We start from the raw sequence: 21,367 nt of genomic DNA on the forward strand, positions 1-21,367 counted from the left end.
ACACTGGCGCCACCGGGCCCTCTGATCACCACCAGTAGGCAAACACGGGTTTAGTATCTTGCCCAAGGATATTTGGCATGCAGCCAGGAGGCAGCCTGGGATCGAACCACCGACCTTCTGATTAGTGGCTGACCTGCTCTGCCACCTGAGCTACAGCCACCCCAATGAATGCCACTGATCTTCAAAATCATCCAAGCTTTTTGATAAATGCACACAAAAGTCGGGTGTCCATGCCACCCGCATGCAAGGTGACAAAAATACCCCAATCAGCCTTTCAAGCTGACAGCTAAAGAAACCATTTCACCAGATTTAGCTTCTTGGATATTGTGTTCACTATACTGTGTTCAAAATGTACTTCTCATTTAATAGAAGAAATGTAATCATGTCAATATAGAGGATTTCAAATTCTCACTCCTGTTAATTAAAAAAAAGAAAAAAGTAGGATAAGACATGAGAAACTCCTTGAAAAGGACAGTCTCCATTATAGCACCTCATGGAAGCTTTGTTAGACGACCTGTCATTAAAAACTAGAAAGACCATCCAGCATCGGGAGCTTTCAGACTTCCAGGTATGACAACAAGCCTATTGCTGGTTTGCCCACTCTGACTGTGTCAGTATTTGCTCCACATACCAACTGCTCTGACCCTAAAGTAAGCCAGAATCCCACACAGCCACATGTAGGCACATTCCAACCACAAAGAATAACTGGGGATTCTTCATCCTGTAAACATCCTGAACAACTGGTTTTGGTGGTTTGATGGGAACAGATCCTCACCTGATCAGGAATACCAACGATCACCCCACCACTCATGTCTTGTTGGGAAATGTTTGCAGTCCTCAAGCTGTGAAAGTCATCAGGTGCAGCAGTCATGAATACCATGTAAACATCCCTGTTGGTAGGACAAACAAATAACAGTGGGATTCATTCGAGAAAACAGAACTTGTTTGATTCCCTGTCTGACAAAAAGAAATTAATGCAACGTAAAAATTAGATTTAAAAAATCAGCAGCATCATATGTAACCAGGTCCTAATTTACATATTGTTATAATTACACAAAATTTGTTCTAAAGCCCAAACTGCTCCTGGTATATCTGACTTTTAGCACCTCCAAGCCTGTAGTCATCTTGGTTATTAGTTAGGCCCCTCCCCCGTGTGTCGCTATGTGTATAGGCACTGTTAATGCTAGCATGAACAGATCATTCTTGCTGGCTGTTGTAGTGGCTTGAGCTAACTCTCATCCCAACTGTTTATATTTGGTTATAGGAGCTGGAGTGGGCATTGTTAAGGTTCACATAATTGAGGAAGGAGAGTACAAACAACCAGGTCCAGAAGATCTTGGTCAAACAATTGATTTTAATGAATACACGCGTGGGAAGACCACTCTGTACGCAGACAGGGATTGATCTTCGACTTAATCAAAGCATACACAGATTTTTATAGCATCAGGGTTTGAATTAATGACGCCCCTTCATACGTCACAGACAGAATATATACATACGTCAAATCAAAACCACAATGACTTTTAACACGGTTTAAAAGAACGTTGTCTTCTATCTTCATGGCAGGTACATCCTGTCACTGCCGGATGCTCGCTTGTCATCTTGACACCTCAGCAGCAGTTCTGCGACAAACTGCTCTTTTTGCAACCCCAGCAAAACATGATTAAACTTCCACCTATAAATGATTCTCTCTAACTGAGTGTGTGTGTGTGTGTGTGTGTGTGTGTCTATGTCGTCCTCAAATGCTCTCTCAATTCACCCGTTGCACTTCTGACCTTTTACCAGACCAGAGGCTCATCCTTATGTGTAATAACCTAACTGAAACTATATGTACTATGTTGAATAAATGTTTTAATTAAGAACCTCTGCTAAGAGCTTAATAAAAGAATATAAAAGTATAACAGACAATTTGAATAACCTAGTAATTCAAATAGCCTCGTCTACCCTGCTCCTCAGAATAACTTAGACTCTGCTTTCACTTCTGCAAACTCTCTGCAACTTAGTCTTTCTGAAAGACACACACTGTTTAAACCTCTGAATACAATATCAATGCTGCAGATTATATTATTAATGCAATAGTAATAATGATGATTATTTACCAATAGCAGTAAAATAATTTCCCTGATCCACAGCATTAATGCTCCACAATTTACAAGCTGGGACCTGCCGCTAATCCATGGTTAAAGCCTTTACCCACATCAACACTGCAGGCAGAGGCTAACATCTGCAATACTATTAATAATTACACATAACTGTAGCAACAACAAAGAGAGGCTCGAACAAGAAAGGCTTGAAACCCTTAGAAAAGACTGATCAGAGTTGGTTCAATGAACTCTGATCATGTTCATTCGGAGTTAAGCTCGTGTGTGTTTAGAGACAGAAAGCCATCATGTTACCAGGATTCTCCAGAGAAACACAGAAATAAAGAGCAGAGCCTCCATCTTCATTTAGTGGACAGAGGAATATGATCACAAATCAGTGTGGGCCAAAATTTGTATCTTAAAAACTAGGAGGGGATAAAGTTATACCAACATACTGTAATATTTTTATAATATACACTAGCAAACTTTCATGCTGTGTGTGATATTAAAAATATTGTATTGTGTGATATCACATTCTATTGTGATCCAGCATTTTAATCTGACCTTTGATTTCTAAATGCTTCATTAAACTGTCAAATATACAAATATAGACAACTGTGGGATTTGTCTAAAGTATTTGCATATGCCAAAGAAATGTTAGCACTCACAGTTTACTGGGCAAGGTTTATGCAAAGTTTCAACAAGACCAGTCCACTTATGACAAACGCGATCATACGAGCATTATAGTACGATGCAGTCTCTGCATGATATGACTATCTATTCAGCTGTAACCTGACAGGGACAAAGTCTAGGAGACAGAAACTGAAGATAGACACCATTTACTGATGGACCTGTTATATTAGGTGACAATTCCACGTGAAAGTCAAAAGAAATGAATACATACAGGGCAAGTCTTTATGAGGCAAACATGATATGCATCTCACACGAAAGCGATTTAGGTGATTTTCTGTGAGAAATGTGTAAAAAGATCCGTACTCTGAATTTCAGATACTATTGATCTGTTTGTTGTGTGTCTGAGGGTTTACGCAGGGACGTTTTGTGTAAGCACTGATTGCTACAGTAGCATCCAATCAATGCTTACAGTGCAAAGAAACTGGCCTACAGTCTGACAGCTGCATTAATGTCTACACAATCTAAGAGTTTGAAAGATGGACACACGTGAGATGATCATAAATCCACAACAGAATCCTTTCTGTCCTAACATACTGATGAGAAAATAACTGAAGCACTCGTGTCAAGAACAACAACAACAAAGGGAAACATGCCTAACTTGGATTTCAGTGATTGTGAAAACAAACATATGCAAATGAATTTCCTCTGTGCGCTTTGCCTAATTCAGGAAATCACTATCAGTCAAGTTGAGTGTGAGTCAGTGAGTATGTTATGTTCACATAGACTGTTACCTCAGGGGCTAACTTACCAGATGAAATGAACCTTTATGGAACGGAAACCCAGAATTTGTTTCAAGTCACATTTTAGCTTAACCTGCATGGTGGAAAGTGCCTGTACCAGAGACATGATTGTTGCTGCTTAGGTTAAAATATCTAGTATATGTCAATAATGTAACAAAAAAGAAGAAGAAAATCTGTGGCGGTGTAAAAGTCCCACTAAATGCGTCTCTCGGTGTACATCTAAACTATATAACGATTAACCGCCAACTGTGAGTTCAATTTAAATTTTCCTTTACAAATGTGTGTTTGTTTAGGAAGGAAAAAAATGTGTGCGCACAGTGTTCGGCAATATAGACTCAAAGGCAGCACCAAGACTGGCACGAGACTATTTCCACTGCACTGAGGGTGGGAACTCCAGGCCTCGGGGCCGCTGTCCTGCAGGGTTTAGATGTGTCCTTGATCCAACACAGCTGATTTAAATGGCTCATTTTGAACGTTGACATATACATCAAGGAATGGACCAGCCACTGCACTGATGTTAAACCAGTTCAGAAGTTCATTTATCATCATGAACCACCAATTTATGAGCAGACAAACCAAAGTACACTCCAAGATTCAGTTGCTTGTAGAAGCACGTTTAGCAGCAACAGCTCAAAGTCATTGTTTTCTGTATGACTATCAGTCTCTCACATCATTGGGGAGTCATTTAGGCTCACTCTTCTTTATAATGTTGCTTCACTTCATTGAGGTTTGCACAAATTTGTTTATGCAAAACTCACGACCACACTACTTCTATTAAGCTGATGTTTAAACTTTCTAAAATATAAAACCTGCTAGACACCGGTGTTGTGCCAAAAAGTGATTGTCTGCCAAAAACTGATTTCTGGTATTTGCCAAAAAGTGATTGCTCGTATTTAAACTGCTATAAGTAACTTGTTGGGCTATAATATGTGAAACATATGTCAAATGCTTCCCTCATGGATGACATAAAGTCATCTTGAGCCACAAACAACATTCGTGTAACAAGGTAGAAGCCGCGATCAGTTTTTGGCAGCGACTTTTATATAACCTTTATTTATTTAGTTAAAAAAAAATCTCATTAACATTAAACATGTCTTTTGTAAGAGTAAGTTGGCCAAGAGGACAGCAGCAATGGCAGCAAATATTACAATAGTTCAGTAAAAATATTTTAAGTGAGGATAAAGGAGCGGATTGGTTATAATGTAAGTACAGGGTGGGCCATTTATATGGATACACCGTAATAACATGGGAATGGTTGGTGATATTAAAGTCCTGTTTGTGGCACATTAGTATATGTGAGGGGCAAACTCCTCAAGATGGGTGGTGACCATGGTGGCCATTTAGAAGTCGGCCATCTTGGATACAACTTTTGTTTTTTCAATAGGAAGAGGGCCATGTGACACATCAAACTTATTGGTAATTTCACAAGAAAAACAATGGTGTGCTTGGTTTCAACGTAAACCTCCAGCAGAACCAGGCTCAGGGAGGGGCGGGGCCATCTGCTGACCGGTTGGGGTGAGAGAAGGAAGACAGGATGAAGACATGCTGTGGAAGCGAGACAGAGATTAATAACAGATATGATTCAATGCAGAGAGGTCTGTTAATACATAGTGAGTGAACCAACCAACCACAGCATCTGTGGTGAGAGAGTCATCAAGGAGTTCAGGCACTCCATCAAGCTCACAGTCACAGACTCAGGTGAGATTCTAGAGTTGCAGGGCTTCCTCCAGAGCAGCTGTTAGAAACACAGCTGCATCTTCTTTCTCTCACACACAGAAAAGAGTGAGACAGAGTGAGGCATCAGGGAGTTTAATTACCAGCTTTAAGACAAATGAATGAGAGTGCTGAATGATAGCACTCATGAGTGGTGCAGCATGCTTTAATTACTACCCACTAGTGAATGTGTCAGCAGCTGAAACTGTATTAATGGTGATTTAAAGAAACGAGTCCCAGTGTGTAGACCAGGCAAGCTGCTTCACTTGTAACACACTGGCAGAAACCCCAAGTCAGTTAGGATGACTACCTGAACATTTGAATGTTTCCACTGGTCACTGAGGTGGTACGTTACAGGGATCCAGTCTGTTCATTTACAGGACTCTACTAGAGCTGCTTTGCATGACTCACAGTTGAAATAATGCTTCTTTGTCTGATGCAGGGCCTTGGTTCACCCCATCAGTCGTGCAGGGGGTCGTCTGCTCTGCAAAAGAGCACTTTAATGTAAACTGTGCAGCAGTGCTGCAAACTAACCCAGACGAAATAAAAGCACAATGTCAGGAGCTACTGCAGTTCAGCATCAAACGTAGGCCAAATCAATCATTAATATGATTTTCATGATCATCTTGTTTGTCTTAATGTTCTTATGATTCAAAGAAACATCCAGCAGCTGTGAGATCGGCTGTACTGATTTAAAATGAAGTGTGTACGGCCCCAAAGCCTCTGAATGAGCTGCAGATGTGTTTCAAACTCCTGTAACAAAAGCAAACATGTCTGCATACCGGCTAACTTTGTCCACACACTGTTTCTGCTCTGCAGGTTTCACAGATGAAGATGCAAATAGTGGAGGATACGGGGATGGAGGAGATTGGGTTGGACTTTCATTAATATTTTGTCTGTTAGTTTGGGCTGTTTGTTGTTCCTGCTGCTTCCGCTGTCGTCATAATTACCTGCAAGGAACTAAAGCCATTATAGCAGCATCCTCCTGAAAACAACATCTGCTCTGCTTTTCCACAAGAATGAAGATGCAGAGGTCTGGCTTTAGGATCTGAGCTCAGATAACATCTGGAGTTTAAAGCATCATTTTAATCTTCTTCTGCACAAAATGGCTCAGTCGAGTGCTGCCAACTCCAAGAGGTTTTCGGAGGATCGGGTGATGGAGATCTATAAAGTAGGAGTAACATTATATAGCTACTATGTCAAAATTCTATAGTATGGTATATGATATGGCACAGCCCTGCTGTAAAGATCAAATGTGTGACAGTGAAAGGTGCTGCAAAGAAGTCGGGAGAGAAATGCTGCAGAAAAGTCTCTTTAGCAAACAACGAGCAAACATAAAGCCCGTCCATTTCACATTTAAGGCAGGTAGTATGTTTGTTTTTCTAATGTTGACAAACTGACCCTCCATCCATCCACTTCTGCTGATCCTTTTCAGGGTCGCGGGGGCGCTGGAGCCTAATCCAGCTGTCTTAGAGCGAGACAGACTGAAGACCTGTCCAGTCCGCTGTCCCTACTAAGTGCATGTCCTTGAAACAGTGGAATAAAAACTAAAGCAATGACAAATAATGATCCTCATCATCAACATTACTACCGAAATGTGAACTAGCAAGTACAGCCTGAGCTCATAGAAACAACATCTTTGTAATCTGTAACAGTTTTGGATTTTTGGACATGTTAAACAACTTTTAAAGGGTTTTTCACAAAGATGCTGAACATTAAATGCAGGATGCCACAGACATCCATTTTAGCCAACAATCTGCCATCTTCACCTCCAGTGTTCAAATAAAACGGAGACGTTGTGACATCAGCAGGAGACAGAGATCAGCTAGAGACACGCAGACAGTTTAAGCAGGCTGCTGTTCAAGTGGAGGCTGGTATGAATCCTGCTTCTGTTTATGTTTCCTGTTGAACAAAAACTTGACCAGAAACTGACATACCAACTTTCAGACTAGCAGATCCATCCTCCTTCCCTCCATCCTCTGTGTGTCCTTCTGTCTGACCTGCAGCTGAGAAACAGGTGTGAGGTGTCAGCTGTCAGGTAGGTGATGAGTGAAGAACAGAACAGAATCCATTTCCTCTTCAAACTGCTGTCAGACATGAGCTGTGTTTCAATTCGTCGGCTGCATCCTTCGGAGGACCCGGCCTTTGCGGTCTACGTGGGCCGGGATGGTGGGGACAGAGAGGCTGTAACTACATCTGCTGGTGTCACTGTGACCTCAGAGCAGTTTACATGAAACATGAAACGAATTACAACTTTTGCGATATTGACCAGCTCATGATGCAGAGTGTAGACTGTATCTGTGATAATGAAAATGATTTAAGGACTGGTTTATGACACGTCTATAAAAAATATAAAGTCTGTACAAATGTGAAACTACAAAGTTAAAAGCAGCTGGAACGACAGCTGTTCAAAGCTGAACACTTACATCAGCCAGAAGACAGAGTGAGTCCTCCATCTCTCTGAAGGAGGCCATCGTGGTGAGCACAGATGCAGCAGCAGTGTGGATGTGTCCACTCTCACAGTGTCTCTCTTTCAAGTTTGTCCTCACATTCTCAAAAAAAGAACATGTCTATGCAGATGCCCAGAGCCTAACAACACACCCGCTATAAAAACTTTTGCACCACCAGATTTTCATATACTTACATTTGAAAGTGTTCGTCTCCTGCATTAACTCCCACTTCGATCACTATCATTATCAGAAAAATATCTCCTGTATGGCCCGCAATGAATCCTGGGATATGTTGGGCCACAAAGGACACACCTGACCCATCCTTCAAATTCAGGGAAATGAAGGACGCATTTGGAAAACTTCAAATTTGAACAGCCTTCGTCGCGTCCATGTGATACAATTTCCTACAAATGTGGCATTCGAAGCATCCTCTCCCTGAATTTGGAAACACCCAATGTGATGATAGAGAGCAGGAAGAACCAGTCTCAACAAGAGACACACACACCTGATTTCCTGTAACTGCAGAGGGGAGGAGCCACCCGAGCAGGTGGGAACAGGAAGAGAAACAGCTGAGCCTCCGTCAGAGCAGCAGGAGGACGGTGGAGCTGAGGCAGGGTGAGTGTTAACACCACATTGTTGTAGTTTTGCTGTCAGAGTCTCTGAGTGTGTTTGTTTGTGTGACTGTAGAGAGAAGAAGAGTCACAGTGAGCTCTGTAGCTGTGATTGGCTCAATAATCACCTTCAATGGACTGAACGCAGAGAACGAGCCGAGGAACCTGACAAACCTGTTTGTGTGTGTGTCTGTGTGTGTGTGTGTACCTGTTTAGACATGTTTGTGAGGACAAAGAGTTGGTATGCTACTATGTGGGCTAATAGAGTCCCACAAAATGGCCGTCCTCACGAGTTTGAGGATATTTTTGAGGCTTTTTGGTGTCCTCACTAAAATCTGAAAACAAGTGTCTGTGTGTGTGTCTGTGTGTGTATGTGTCATAAAGAGAGTCGAGTTCACGGTCGCACACTTTCTATCTCAGAGGCTGTATCCCAATTCTTCGGAGCCCCTCTGATGACATGGTCCAAAAAATAAATCAATTGTGGCCACAAAATACTACTTCGTGCGCACGAAATGCTAATTTGTGGGCACGAAACACTTGACCAATAACCGTGATCCTTCCCAGGCCCTTGCAGTTGGTTGACAATAAAATCTATCCCGGCGTCCAGGCCCTGTAAAGCAACTGGGCTCTCAGTATCCTGTTTAAATGTCTCTCCGTAATAATGGTTCCTTGCATTGCAGGCTTTTCAAAATGCATTGTAGCTCATTCCCAGCCTAAAATAAAACTCACTCATACCGTCTCTGTCCACGGTGTATAGGTTTAGCCTACTCTCATGCTTGTGTCTCTACGCAGCTGTCCAGGAATTGTATCAATATGATGTTGCCACAAATGCGTAATTCGTTGCCACGTTATACCCATTTCGTGCTCTCGAAAATAGTATTTCGAGGGTATTTTGTGGCCACAATTTATTTATTTTTGGACCATGTCATCAGAGGGGCTCCGTACAATTCAGGTACTATTATTATACTATTAGTGTTAATTGTACTTTCTGCAGTGTTTAAATGATTACATATACACACAGTTACTGTCCCTCCACACATACGACTTGGTTCTCCTTCTATGCCCCAGCTTTGTTTACTTTTTCCCACCGAGGCTTCTAGACTTCTGATTGGCCAGCATTTCTGCACGGTTAGGAATATATCTCCACCTGTTGCTTTGGCATGTTCCTAGCAGTGTTTTCCTTCATTTCTGCCTTTACGTGTGGACGGGATTATTTTTGAAAACAAAAACGGAAAATCTCCGTTCTCAAAAATACCCGTGTACGTGTGGACGTAGCCTCAGTCTATGTATTTACTGCTTTGTGGTGAAGGTCCGTGTCTCATGTCAGTGTGTTTAGTTTGCGTTTCCTCTGTCTCATCTTGTCAATCACTCCCAGCTGTGTCCTGGGACAGGGATAAAGGGCAAAAAAACAAAAACCAACTAAATAAGCAGACAAAAAAAAAAAAAAATATATATATATATATATATACACACACACACATACATCAATCACCTGGATCACCTGTTGAGAAAGAAAAAAGAAAACAAGCAGAAGAAAACGAGAGCAATACAATAAACAACATCACAATGATATATAGTAATATAACAGTAAATACTAAATATTAAACATTATTGTGCAGCACATAAGATCAACAGAACACAGTGTGCTTTGAGGTACACTCTAAGAACTAAAACTGATAATTACTTAAATATTTTGGTGCAACACACTGACATTTTAGACCTTCTTCAGAATACTGTATATACTATGGGCATCATGGTGCTGATCCAGAATCCTTACATTATTATTTATTACTAGAGCTACAATAATAAAGCAATGAGGAGGGGGAAGTAATAAATATGAAATAATGTATTTATGATGATTCCATTTGTTTCACTATCCACTCTGTGCAGGGCAAAGCTTATTACATGTATAGAGATACAATCATTTTACTGCTGTAAAATCCAAATTTTGTCTTATTTAAAATATAAATCTAATATAATCTGCATCTTAATGTATGTTCTTTAAAATACAGTGTGTTTTTAATATATTATAATTATAATAATGCATAATTATGTGGACATGTATATTAGATCGTTTTTTAGTGAAATATAATCCCCCCAGAAGGGCAGGAAATGCTCTGTAACTTACTTTAAAACTAAATATGTTCACTAAAACGGTGACAGAGCTACAGACCCATGACAGCCTTACACAGGTAGCCAGCAGCTATGACCAGCACTACTTGTGCAGTTAATAAAAGGACAGGTAAGGTTTGTCACGCTGTTGCACACACAGCACGCTCGTTTGTTTCAGTTCGTCAAATTGCCACAAGACAGCTTACCAACGTGTACGTAATAAGCTAATACTCCTGTGTGCTACACACTACAGTGTACGCTGTACACCTACTTACTGGGTTTGTCGCATCAGTCTGTGTCTCTGAGTTAACTTGTGTTTCTCTTACAGCTCCGGACCGCAAAAAATGCGCGTGCTCTTTGTGAGCTCGTTCCCGGCTCGTAACCAGCGCGTTCTGCCGTCAAGGGCGATCATTGGTTAAATGTGATCATGTGACTGATGCAAGCCAGATCCTTTTATTTAGCAAAACTGTGATTAATAGTTAAATATTATTGTTGAAGGGCACAGACAGGACTCCGCACGCACGCACACATTAAAAAAAAATAATACTTTTTTTTTTTAAAAAGTTGCCTCAACAAAAGGGCACCTTGGGCACCCATCAGGAAAGGGGCGGGTGCTCAAGCCCCTCTAGCCCCCCCCCCCCCCCTCTGCACGTGCCTGTCGCAGAGAACGGGGGTGTGAGAAGACTCCAAAACCTCCCTCCGCCCGCTCATTGTAGTGTTGATGCATGTGTGTTCTAAGGTGCATTTCCCCAGCTTTGGAAAATTCAGAGGCACAGATGAAGCTGGGGTACACAAAAACTGTAAAGCCAGGTGGAAAAGGTTCAGATAAGATGTCTTCCTGTTCCCCCAGTATGTTAAAGGATCCTCTGATCTTGGAATGTTTCTCTCCGACACTCTCCACAATACTAAGGGGTTGGCAGTCCGTTATAATAAAACTCAGGACTGCATGGTCCAGAACAGACTTCCTAGGTGCTTGATTTCAAAATAATAAAACGCATGTTAATTAAAAAATGATGATAAAGCAGTTCAGTGTCAATATAGGCCGACCTGTGTTCATTCTCGGTGTGTTTGTCTCCTCATTTTCATGTTTGGTTCTGTAATGCCTGAACACTGAGGAGGTGCTTTTGATTGTGTAACAAAGCTCAGCAGAATAGAAAATAAATAATTTACACTGCAAGTCACATTGCTGTTTTTCCTATTCTGATAGATTACACTGAAACAAAGACAGACAAACTATTCCCTTATTTGCAGTTAAAAGATCAAAATGATCCCACACAGCAGAAACATTTTTTTTTTCTTTCAAGCTCAATTTTGTTATGGAGAGATGTTTTTTTTTTTTGTTTTTTTTTTATCTTTGCGAGAGTAATTTTGGTTTTTTGGGGGGGTTTTTTGGTGGCGACTCATCCCATTGACAGATGCAGATGCGGTACCTTTTAAACACAGTTTAGCGCGTTGGTAATGAGCGATACAGCAGCTGTATCGATCACGTGACTTTTTCTTAAAGCGACACACGCACCGATACAGGTTTCGCTCTGTGAGCTTGATACAAGCGTCGGTGCATCAGTGTTGCTGGACCCATCACTACTATATAGTGATGTGTTGTGGTGCTTTGCTCCCACCCCTTGTGTTCCGTGTTTTCGTCTTCCCTTCGTGTACTTCTTCATATTCGTGTACTATTAGTTTTTAGGTTTTTGCTTAGTTTCCATGCTCACCTTCGCCATTTCTGTTTGTATCACCATGTGATGAATAAACTCACTTGCATCTGAGCTGCCTGCATAAAGGGTCCTTTGATAATTTACACACGGCTCGCAAACCGTGACGAAAACACTGGAAAAATTGGGCTGTTCTAAAACGTTTGACGGGTAGTGTATATATTTAGTTTATATATTTTCTTTATTTATAATAGTTTGTTTTATATTGTAGCAAAGTGTTACTTGGATACTTCTCTATGTGCTTCTTCATGTGCAATTTTGTTGCATTCTGAGCCTTAGAAATTTATTGTGATGAACTGCTGTTAGAATCAAGTTAAATTCTGATAAATCAGACAATTACCTCTCCAGCTGTTGTTACAGTCTTTGTTTATCGGGTCCTTACAGGGTAAAAGATGACGACACCTAAAGAAATCCTTCTGGGGACTTTGAAGGATTTGGGACGTGATGACTTTGAAGAATTTAAGTGGCATCTGAAGAACGGGTCTGTAGAAGGTTTACCAGCAATCCCAGAGAGTGAACTGGAGGATGCAGAGAGGACGAACATAGTGGATCTGATGTTTGATACCTACTCTATCAACACTTTTGAAGTTGCTAAAAATCTTTTGGGGAGGATAAACAAGAATGATCTGTTGGAGAATTTAAATAAAACCATCCCAGAACCCACAGGTAAGTCAGGGAATGACTAAACAAAAAATACATAAACAATAAAAACATTAGTTAACATTACACAGGTGCCATTAAAATCCATATAAATAATAAATCCAAAACACTTGCCAACACTTTCAGGAGTGAGAGACTGCAGAAAGCCAACAGTTTGTGTTTTATGCATCTGCACAAATAACCTCCTGTGTACACACATGAATATCTGCTCTTTGGGTTGGTTTGATTAAAATGGGACCAGCAGCAGGTTTTCTGCCCATTTTACAGATTTATATTGTCAGATTGGTTTTAGAGCTGTTTTATCAACATAAATGAGGCGACAACAACAGTTTGGGACACGTCACAAATATGATCAAAGTGCTTTTTCTTAAATCTATTTACCAGTTGAAGGTAAAGTTAAAAAAATGGCTGCCATTTCTTTCTGCTGTTTGGAGACCCAAACAAAAAAATGCCCAGACAGTAAATGCTTTTTATTATGGTTGATAAACAGGACACTAAGGTGATTGGTCAAAGGTTGGAGGAAAGCCACAGTTCTCCTTATTTGACTGAAATCCACCATTTCAGCTCATGTTTTTTCTTCTGCAGCTTTCTGGGAGATTCCACTTCAGCCTTCTGCTGGCAACGCTCCCGTTACCAAGCTTCCCTTAGGTAGTGTCATTAGAAGACATAGCATACATTTACACTGCTATGCAGATGATACCCAGCTCTATCTGTCCATGAAGTCAGATAACACACACCAATTAGTTAAACTGCAGGAACGTCTTAAAGACATAAAGACCTGGATGGCCGCTAACTTTCTGCTTCTTAATTCAGATCAAACTGAGGTTATTGTACTCGGCCCTGAAAATCTTAGAAATATGGTATCTAAGCAGATTCTTACTCTGGATGGCATTACCTTGGCCTCCAGTAACGCTATGAGGAACCTTGGAGTCATTTTTGACCAGGACATGTCCTTCAACGCACATATTAAACAAATATGCAAGACTGCTTTCTTCCATTTGTGCAACATCTCTAAAGTTAGAAATATCCTGTCTCAGAGTGACGCTGAAAAACTAGTTCTGTCATGGTCCTGGGTCGTTCAGCGTTTTGTTTCATTTTTGGTATCACCTTGTGTACTTTGTGTTAATTCTGATTTTGTATTAGTTCTTAGGTTGATCTCTACCTGTGTCTTTCCTCTGTGTTCTGTTCGTGTCCCCGAGTTTGTGTTGTAAAACAGTCTGTTTCCTGTTTTACTTTGAAGGTTTGTGTCTCGTCTTGTGAATTAGGATCAGCTGTGCTCCCCTCCTGTGTGTCATTCCCTCATTACCTTGTGTGTATTTATAGTATGTGTCTGCCTGTGTTCCTCGTTGTGTCGTCTGCATTACTGTGTTAATCAGTGTTACTACTCGTCTCTCTATCCAGCCTTCTTTGTGTCATCTCTGTGTATTCCCCGCTGTCCTTGTGTTTTCAGGTTTGTCTGTTACAGTGGCAAAAGTATTCGGCCCCCTTGAACTTTTCCACATTTTGTCACATTACAGCCACAAACATGAATCAGTTTTATTTGAATTCCAGGTGAAAGACCAACACAAAGCGGTGCACACGTGAGAAGTGGAATGAGAATCATACATGACTCCAAACATTTTTTACAAATAAATAACTGCAAAGTGGGGTGTGCGTAATTATTCAGCCCCCTTTGGTTTGAGTGCAGTCAGTTGCACATAGACGTTGCCTGATGAGTGCTAATGACTAAATAGAGTGCACCTGTGTGTAATCGAACAAGGCCGAACAAGGAGAGTGCTGATCCGAAATGCAGCCAAGAGGCCCATGGTGACTCTGGACGAGCTGCAGAGATCTACAGCTCAGGTGGGGGAATCTGTCCATAGGACAACTATTAGTCGTGCACTGCACAAAGTTGGCCTTTATGGAAGAGTGGCAAGAAGAAAGCCATTGTTAACAGAAAACCATAAGAAGTGCCGTTTGCAGTTTGCCACAAGCCATGTGGGGGACACAGCAAACATGTGGAAGAAGCTGCTCTGGTCAGATGAGACCAAAATGGAACTTATTGTTCAAAATGCAAAACGCTATGTGTGGTGGAAAACTAACACTGCACATGACTCTGAACACACCATCCCCACTGTCAAATATGGTGGTGGCAGCATCATGCTCTGGGGGTGCTTCTCTTCAGCAGGGACAGGGAAGCTGGTCAGAGTTGATGGGAAGATGGATGGAGCCAAATACAGGGCAATCTTGGAAGAAAACCTCTTGGAGTCTGCAAAAGACTTGAGACTGGGGCGGAGGTTCCCCTTCCAGCAGGACAACGACCCTGAACATAAAGCCAGGGCAACAATGGAATGGTTTAAAACAAAACATGTCCATGTGTTAGAACGGCCCAGTCAAAGTCCAGATCTAAATCCAATCCAGAATCTGTGGCAAGATCTGAAAACTGCTGTTCACAAACGCTGCCCATCTAATCTGCCTGAGCTGGAGCTGTTTTGCAAAGAAGAATGGGCAAGAATTTCAGTCTGTAGATGTGCAAAGCTGGTAGAGACAGACCCTAAAAGACTGGCAGCTGTAACTGCAGCAAAAGCTGGTTCTACAAAGTATTGACTCAGGGGCTGAATAATTACGCACACCCCACTTTGCAGTTATTTATTTGTACAAAATGTTTGGAATGATGTATGATTTTCGTTCCACTTCTCACGTGTGCACCACTTTGTGTTGGTCTTTCACCTGGAATTCCACTAACATTGATTCATGTTTGTGGCTGTAATGTGACAAAATGTGGAAAAGTTCAAGGGGGCCGAATACTTTTGCAAGCCACTGTAGTTTTTCCAGTTTAGGTTTATGTTTAGTTCTGCCCTCACCTTGGTTTGTTCACTGTAAATAAAACCTCACTCGCATCTCCACCACTGTCTGCAACTTGGGTCCTCATTTAACTCCACCGCACGACTGCTGCCCCAGCCGTGACAAGTTTATGCATTTATTACGTCAAGGCTGGACGACTGTAATTCATTATTATCAGCAAGTCCTAAAAACTCGCTGAAAAGGCTTCAGTTAATCCAAAATGCTGCAGCAAGAGTCCTGACAGGGACTAGAAAGAGAGAGCAGATTTCTCCTGTATCGACTTCCTGTTAAATCCAGAATTGAATTCAAAATCCTGCTCCTCACATACAAGGTCTTAAATAATCAGGCCCCATCTTATCTTAATGACCTTGTAGTACCATATCCCCCTATTAGAGCACTTCGCTCTCGCTCTGCAGGCCTACTTGTTGTTCACAGAGTATTTAAAAGTAGAATGGGAGGCAGAGCCTTCGGTTTTCAGGACCCAAAAAGATAGTTGGGGTTTTTTCTGTTATATTATTGTAGGTTCTTTATCTTACAATATAAAGCACATTGGGGTGACTGTTGTTGTTATTTGGAGGAATTAATAAAAAAAACTTTTATACTTGAAATTCTTTCATTTATTCTACATATTTATTCATTACTGGCTCCATAGTGTTGTTTATGTAATATGTGAAATGTTGCTAGTATTGATTTGGTGCTGTATAAATAAACATAATTAAATCAAATGTGTCTCTATAAAACCTGCCCTCAGTTATAACCCAAGTGTCAGGGCTCAATGGCTCATGAAAAGGAATGGAGTCAAGCACAGAACCAAAAAACGGAGGCTGAGTGACTTTTAACAGAAATGTATTTTACTAGATTTCTTGACGGAGAAAGCTGAATCACGGCTAAATTCAACAGCAAGCGAGGTATTATGAGAAGTGCAGAGCTGAGGCCAGAACATAAGCTGAGGCAGGTCAAAGGAACAACAGGGGCAGAATCGGGCGAATAGAAACTATCCAGGATCACTGGAACAAAGGAGATAATAATCAGAGTGGTCCACAGTGTAGTGAATGAGTCCAAGATTTAAAAACTAAGAGGTGTTACGTGGCTGCAGGTGGAGATCAGCTGGAGGAGGAGATGAATTAAATCTGGGTACAGAGTGAGATGTGGGTGCACAGGGAGGCAGGCAGCTGAGGATGGCAGTTTGCAAGAGGGAGTTTTCCCAGCAGTGGCAGGCCAGAATCCTGAGGCGTGACTTATGGCGAGAGTTGGAAGATGTATCCAGGTGCCGACTAGGGAACAGGAAAAGAGGGTTACGCGAAACAAGCTGAGGAGCACAAGACAAAATGTGAGGCAGAGAACTGACTGTGCTAAGCACACAATCTGGAGAAGGTTCATTGTGAGTGCTGCTCATAAATACTGCCGGAGTAATTGGCAACAGGTGAGGAGCACGGAGGAGTGAGGAGGGCTCCACCCAGGCGAGGAGAGCTGATGCTGTGGAAAGTTACTCAGACTCACCCGGATCATGACACCAAGAGTCCAGTGAACTGAACACATAACCACAGTAACCAGAATGCAGTTTTCTCATTTGTGTCATTTGCTGTTTATTCATGCAGAGATTCTCACTGAGTGTCAGCTCAAACTCAAGTCAGACCTGAAGCAGAAGTTCCAGTGTGTGCTCGAGGGGATTTCTACAACAGAAAACCCGACCCTCCTGAGTCAGATCTACACAGAGCTCTACATCACAGGGGGAGGGACTGCAGAGGTCAATGATGAACATGAGGTCAGACAGATTGAAACAGCATCCAGGAAACCGGACAGACCAGAAACAACCATCAGACAAGAAGACATCTTTAAACTCCCACCTGGAAGAGATAAACCAATCAGAACAGTGCTGACAATGGGAGTGGCTGGCATTGGGAAAACAGTCCTAACACAGAAGTTCACTCTGGACTGGGCTGAAGACAAAGCCAACCAGGACATCCAGTTCATGTTTCCATTCACTTTCAGAGAGCTGAATCTGCTGAAAGAGGAAAAGTTCAGCTTGGTGGAACTTGTTCATCACTTCTTTACTGAAACCAAAGAAGCAGGAATCTACATCTTTGAAGACTTCCAGGTTGTGTTCATCTTTGATGGTCTGGATGAGTGTCGACCTCCTCTGGACTTCCACAAAACTGCAATCCTGACTGACCCTAGAAAGTCCACCTCAGTGGATGTGCTGCTGATAAACCTCATCAGGGGGAAACTGCTTCCCTCTGCTCGCCTCTGGATAACCACACGACCTGCAGCAGCCAATAAGATCCTTTGTGACATTGTTGACATGGTGACAGAAGTCAGAGGGTTCACTGACCCACAGAAGGAGGAGTACTTCAGGAAGAGATTCGGAGATTCGGAGCAGGCCAGCAGCATCATCTCCCACATCAAGACATCACGAAGCCTCCACATCATGTGCCACATCCCAGTCTTCTGCTGGATCACTGCTACAGTTCTGGAGTTTGTCATGAAGAACAAAGAGAGTCAAGATCTGCCTAAGACTCTCACAGAGCTCTACCTACGTCTTGTGCTATTTCACCTAAAAACGAAGGACATCAAGTATGATGGAGGAGCTGAGACAGATTCATGCAGGAAGATCATTGAGTCTCTGGGAAAACTGGCCTTTGATCAGCTGCAGAAAGGAAACCTGATCTTCTATAAATCAGACCTGACAGAGTGTGGCATCGATATCAGAGCAGCCTCAGTGTACTCAGGAGTGTTCACACAGATCTTTAAAGCTGATGAGTGTCACATGTTCAACAACGTTGTTTACTGTTTCATCCATCTGAGCATTCAGGAGTTCTTTGCTGCTCTTCATGTCTATCTGACCTTCATCAACTCTGGAGTCAACCTGCTTAAGAAACAATCTCCTCGCTTTAAAATCTTCCAGAAAACACTTACTGTAAAAGACTTCTACCAGAGTGCTGTGGACAAAGCCTTAAAGAGTCCAAATGGACACCTGGACTTGTTCCTCCGCTTCCTCCTGGGTCTTTCACTGCAGACCAATCAGGATCTCCTATGCATGCTGACAGAGACAGGAAGTAGCTCACAGACCAATCAGGAAACAGTCCAGTACATCAAGAAGAAGCTCAGTGGGAAACTGTCTGCAGAGAAAAGCATCAACCTGTTCCACTGTCTGAATGAACTGGATGATCGTTCTCTAGTGGAGGAGATCCAACAGTCCCTGAGATCAGGACGTCTCTCCACAGATCAACTGTCTCCTGCTCAGTGGTCGGCTCTGGTCTTCATCTTACTGTCATCAGATCTGGATGAGTTCGACCTGGAGAAATACTCCCGTTCAGAGGAGGCATTGTTGAAGCTGCTGCCAGTGGTCAAAGCATCCAAGAAAGTGCTGTAAGTGAATCTATGAACAAATATGTTTAATAATGCTAGATGAATAAAAGAATATGTCTCCATTGTTATTCTTCCTCAGGCTGCGTCGTTGTGCACTCTCAAAAAGAAGCTTTGAAGCTTTGTCTGAAATTCTCAGCTCCCCATCCAATCATCTGAGAGAGCTGGACCTGAGCTCGAACTACCTGCAGGATTCAGAATTGGATTTGCTGTGTGTTGGACTAAAGAGTCCTGACAGTAAACTTGAAACTCTCAGGTAAGGATACAGACTTTTTGACACTTTTTGACTCTTAAATCTGTAAGTTTATCTTGATGCGGACGTTCAAAGTCAGCACAATTTTCCTTTTAAGTTCCTGAGTTTATATTTTTGACTGTCAGGTTGTCTGGACAGATGTTTTTATTTTATTTTATTTTTTTACTTGTCCCTAAAGTCAGAACTAAACCCACATGTACTGTAGATGACTTTCTGTTACTGGAGCAGCCTTCCTGAAGACAGCAGTGTGTTTTCATGCTTTTAAAGCCAAACTCACCTTTCTGACCTGGCTTTCATTTATTATCTATTTTTGTTTGTTTATTATATATTTATTTCTACTGTTTAACTACTGCTCACATCTTTTATCCTCCTTTTTAATTGTTCATTTCTTTTTACCCAGTGTTTCTATATTGCACTTTGTATTTGTCATCTATATTTATCATGCACTACTTTGCTCATTTATTGTTTGGTTTTAATGTTATTAAATTCTGGTCCTTTGGTATTCTTTACGGCCAAAAAGACACGGCTCAAAAGTGGTCTTTTCACTTTAAAAAATTATCTTTATTTTACATATCCGGATATGGAGACCTGAACACACAACCCCAGGTCTGAAGCACAAAACAGGAAGCCTAGTCATTTATATAGACGTCACACACACTTTAAGTTTCGATCAAACACTCTGCTTAGTTTCACTTTTTGCCTGCAAAAGCATGTAATTTCCTGTCAGTCCTGTCGGCACAGAGTGTACTCAGAGTTGGGCCTTTCTTATAAAGCAATATAATCAGCATATAAGTATTTAAGATTATAAATTTAAACCTCAACAATGTTCTTACCTGGTCTCTGGTTTGTTTATTTGTTTGTTTGTTTGTTTATTTATTTATTTGTTTGTTTATTTGTTTGTTTGTTTGTTTGTTTGTTTGTTCGTTTGGTTTGCTCAGTTCTGTTTTTCTGAGGTTTTTAAGTTATTAAATTTGTAACTGTAGTGATTTGTGTGTGTGACAGAGAGGCACTGCCAGGGATTTTTGACACAAGTTGTTCTTGTAAAATCAGTCTGTGAAGGTTCTCAGACATCCAGGTCATCGTAGTCTAAGAAGCTTGGAAAGAAAAGCGTCTGGACTTCCTTGAAGATGTTTCACCTCTTATGAGAGAAGCGTCTTCAGTTCTAAGGGTCAAATGGTGGAGTGGGGCAGTCAGTGAAAGGGCAATGGTGGTGGCTCAGGGTTTGTATGTTTGGGGGGTTCAGAGGGAAAAGATGAATGCAGGTCTGGAGTTGGTGTGTGAGAGCAGGGAGTGAATTCTGATCAAACATGAGTGTCATGAAGCCTGTTTGCAGTTATTTGCACTGTTTTCCACTCTGGATGTTGTTTCTGTTCAGCTGTGAGTATAAAAGGCTCCATTCTACAACCTGTTTGTGTTAGTTGTTCAATAGAAACATTATTTTGTGCTGATGTTGCACTTCTTTTATTCACAACCAAAGAGTTTTTGAAGTCTGCATCAAACTGATTTAAATGACTTTTGAATATTACTTTAAATACTTTAGATTTAAAATTCTGATAAAAGTTTAAATACAAAGATCACTATATTCTAATGTTTTGGCTGCAGTGTGTTTTTGCAGACAGGTATAACAGAACAGCTTTAGTGTTTAGATTGTTTAAACTTGAGTATGAACTTATACAAAATGCAGCAAGAGATTAAAAAAAACGTTTGATTATAAAATCGACTATATTGGATTCCTATCGATATCGGACATGAAAAGTGGCATCGTTCCATCTCTGCTTTGATTAGAGACACAGCTCTGTGTTTTCCAATTTGTCATTTTGAAAATTTACATTTCTTCACTGTTGAACAGCAGAAATGAGACTTTCCCAGGGAGGGGTCACTTGCCCCTCCCTTCCTTCCCTCCCCATCTCCAGCTGCCTCCCTCTTCCCGCTCCACCACAACCACCCACACATGCAGGGCCTTGGAGTAGGGGTATGTCACCAGGGTGCAGAGGAGGCTACCCCCCCCTCTGTCCCCTTCTGGCTGCCTCTGCCTCAATTTTATCCCACAACTTAGACATTCACATTACTCACACTCTCATTACACATACATATAGGATCTTGGGGGTGGGCACGATACACGGAGTCCAAAGTACCATCAGGGTGTACACCCC

At 41.5% G+C, this 21,367-nt stretch overlaps 1 protein-coding gene and 1 long non-coding RNA gene across 2 annotated transcripts in view; one reads left to right on the plus strand and one right to left on the minus strand.

Moving 5' to 3' along the window:
* The first annotated feature begins 2,861 nt into the window (after positions 1–2,861).
* The window catches only part of LOC146642803 (NACHT, LRR and PYD domains-containing protein 3-like), a 325,246-nt gene continuing 306,740 nt past the window's right edge, over positions 2,862–21,367 (plus strand). The window contains exons 1-4 of the mRNA XM_085397187.1: positions 2,862–8,292; positions 12,497–12,778; positions 17,194–18,964; positions 19,044–19,217. Of these exons, the coding sequence (XP_085253313.1) occupies positions 12,505–12,778; positions 17,194–18,964; positions 19,044–19,217 (2,219 nt within the window). The 5' untranslated portion in view covers positions 2,862–8,292; positions 12,497–12,504. The remainder of the gene's footprint in view (positions 8,293–12,496; positions 12,779–17,193; positions 18,965–19,043; positions 19,218–21,367) is intronic.
* On the minus strand, positions 8,286–12,204 carry LOC146642804 (uncharacterized). The gene is made up of 3 exons (XR_014909485.1): positions 10,676–12,204; positions 9,772–9,789; positions 8,286–9,670 (listed from the first exon to the last, which is right to left on the minus strand). It is a non-coding gene; the product is annotated as an uncharacterized LOC146642804 (long non-coding RNA).

The sequence above is a fragment of the Rhamphochromis longiceps genome, linkage group LG23 (genome assembly GCF_057381845.1).
Source record: "Rhamphochromis longiceps isolate RC_006_pf linkage group LG23, R_longiceps_female_GT1.1, whole genome shotgun sequence".
NCBI classification, from domain to species: Eukaryota; Metazoa; Chordata; class Actinopteri; order Cichliformes; family Cichlidae; genus Rhamphochromis; species Rhamphochromis longiceps.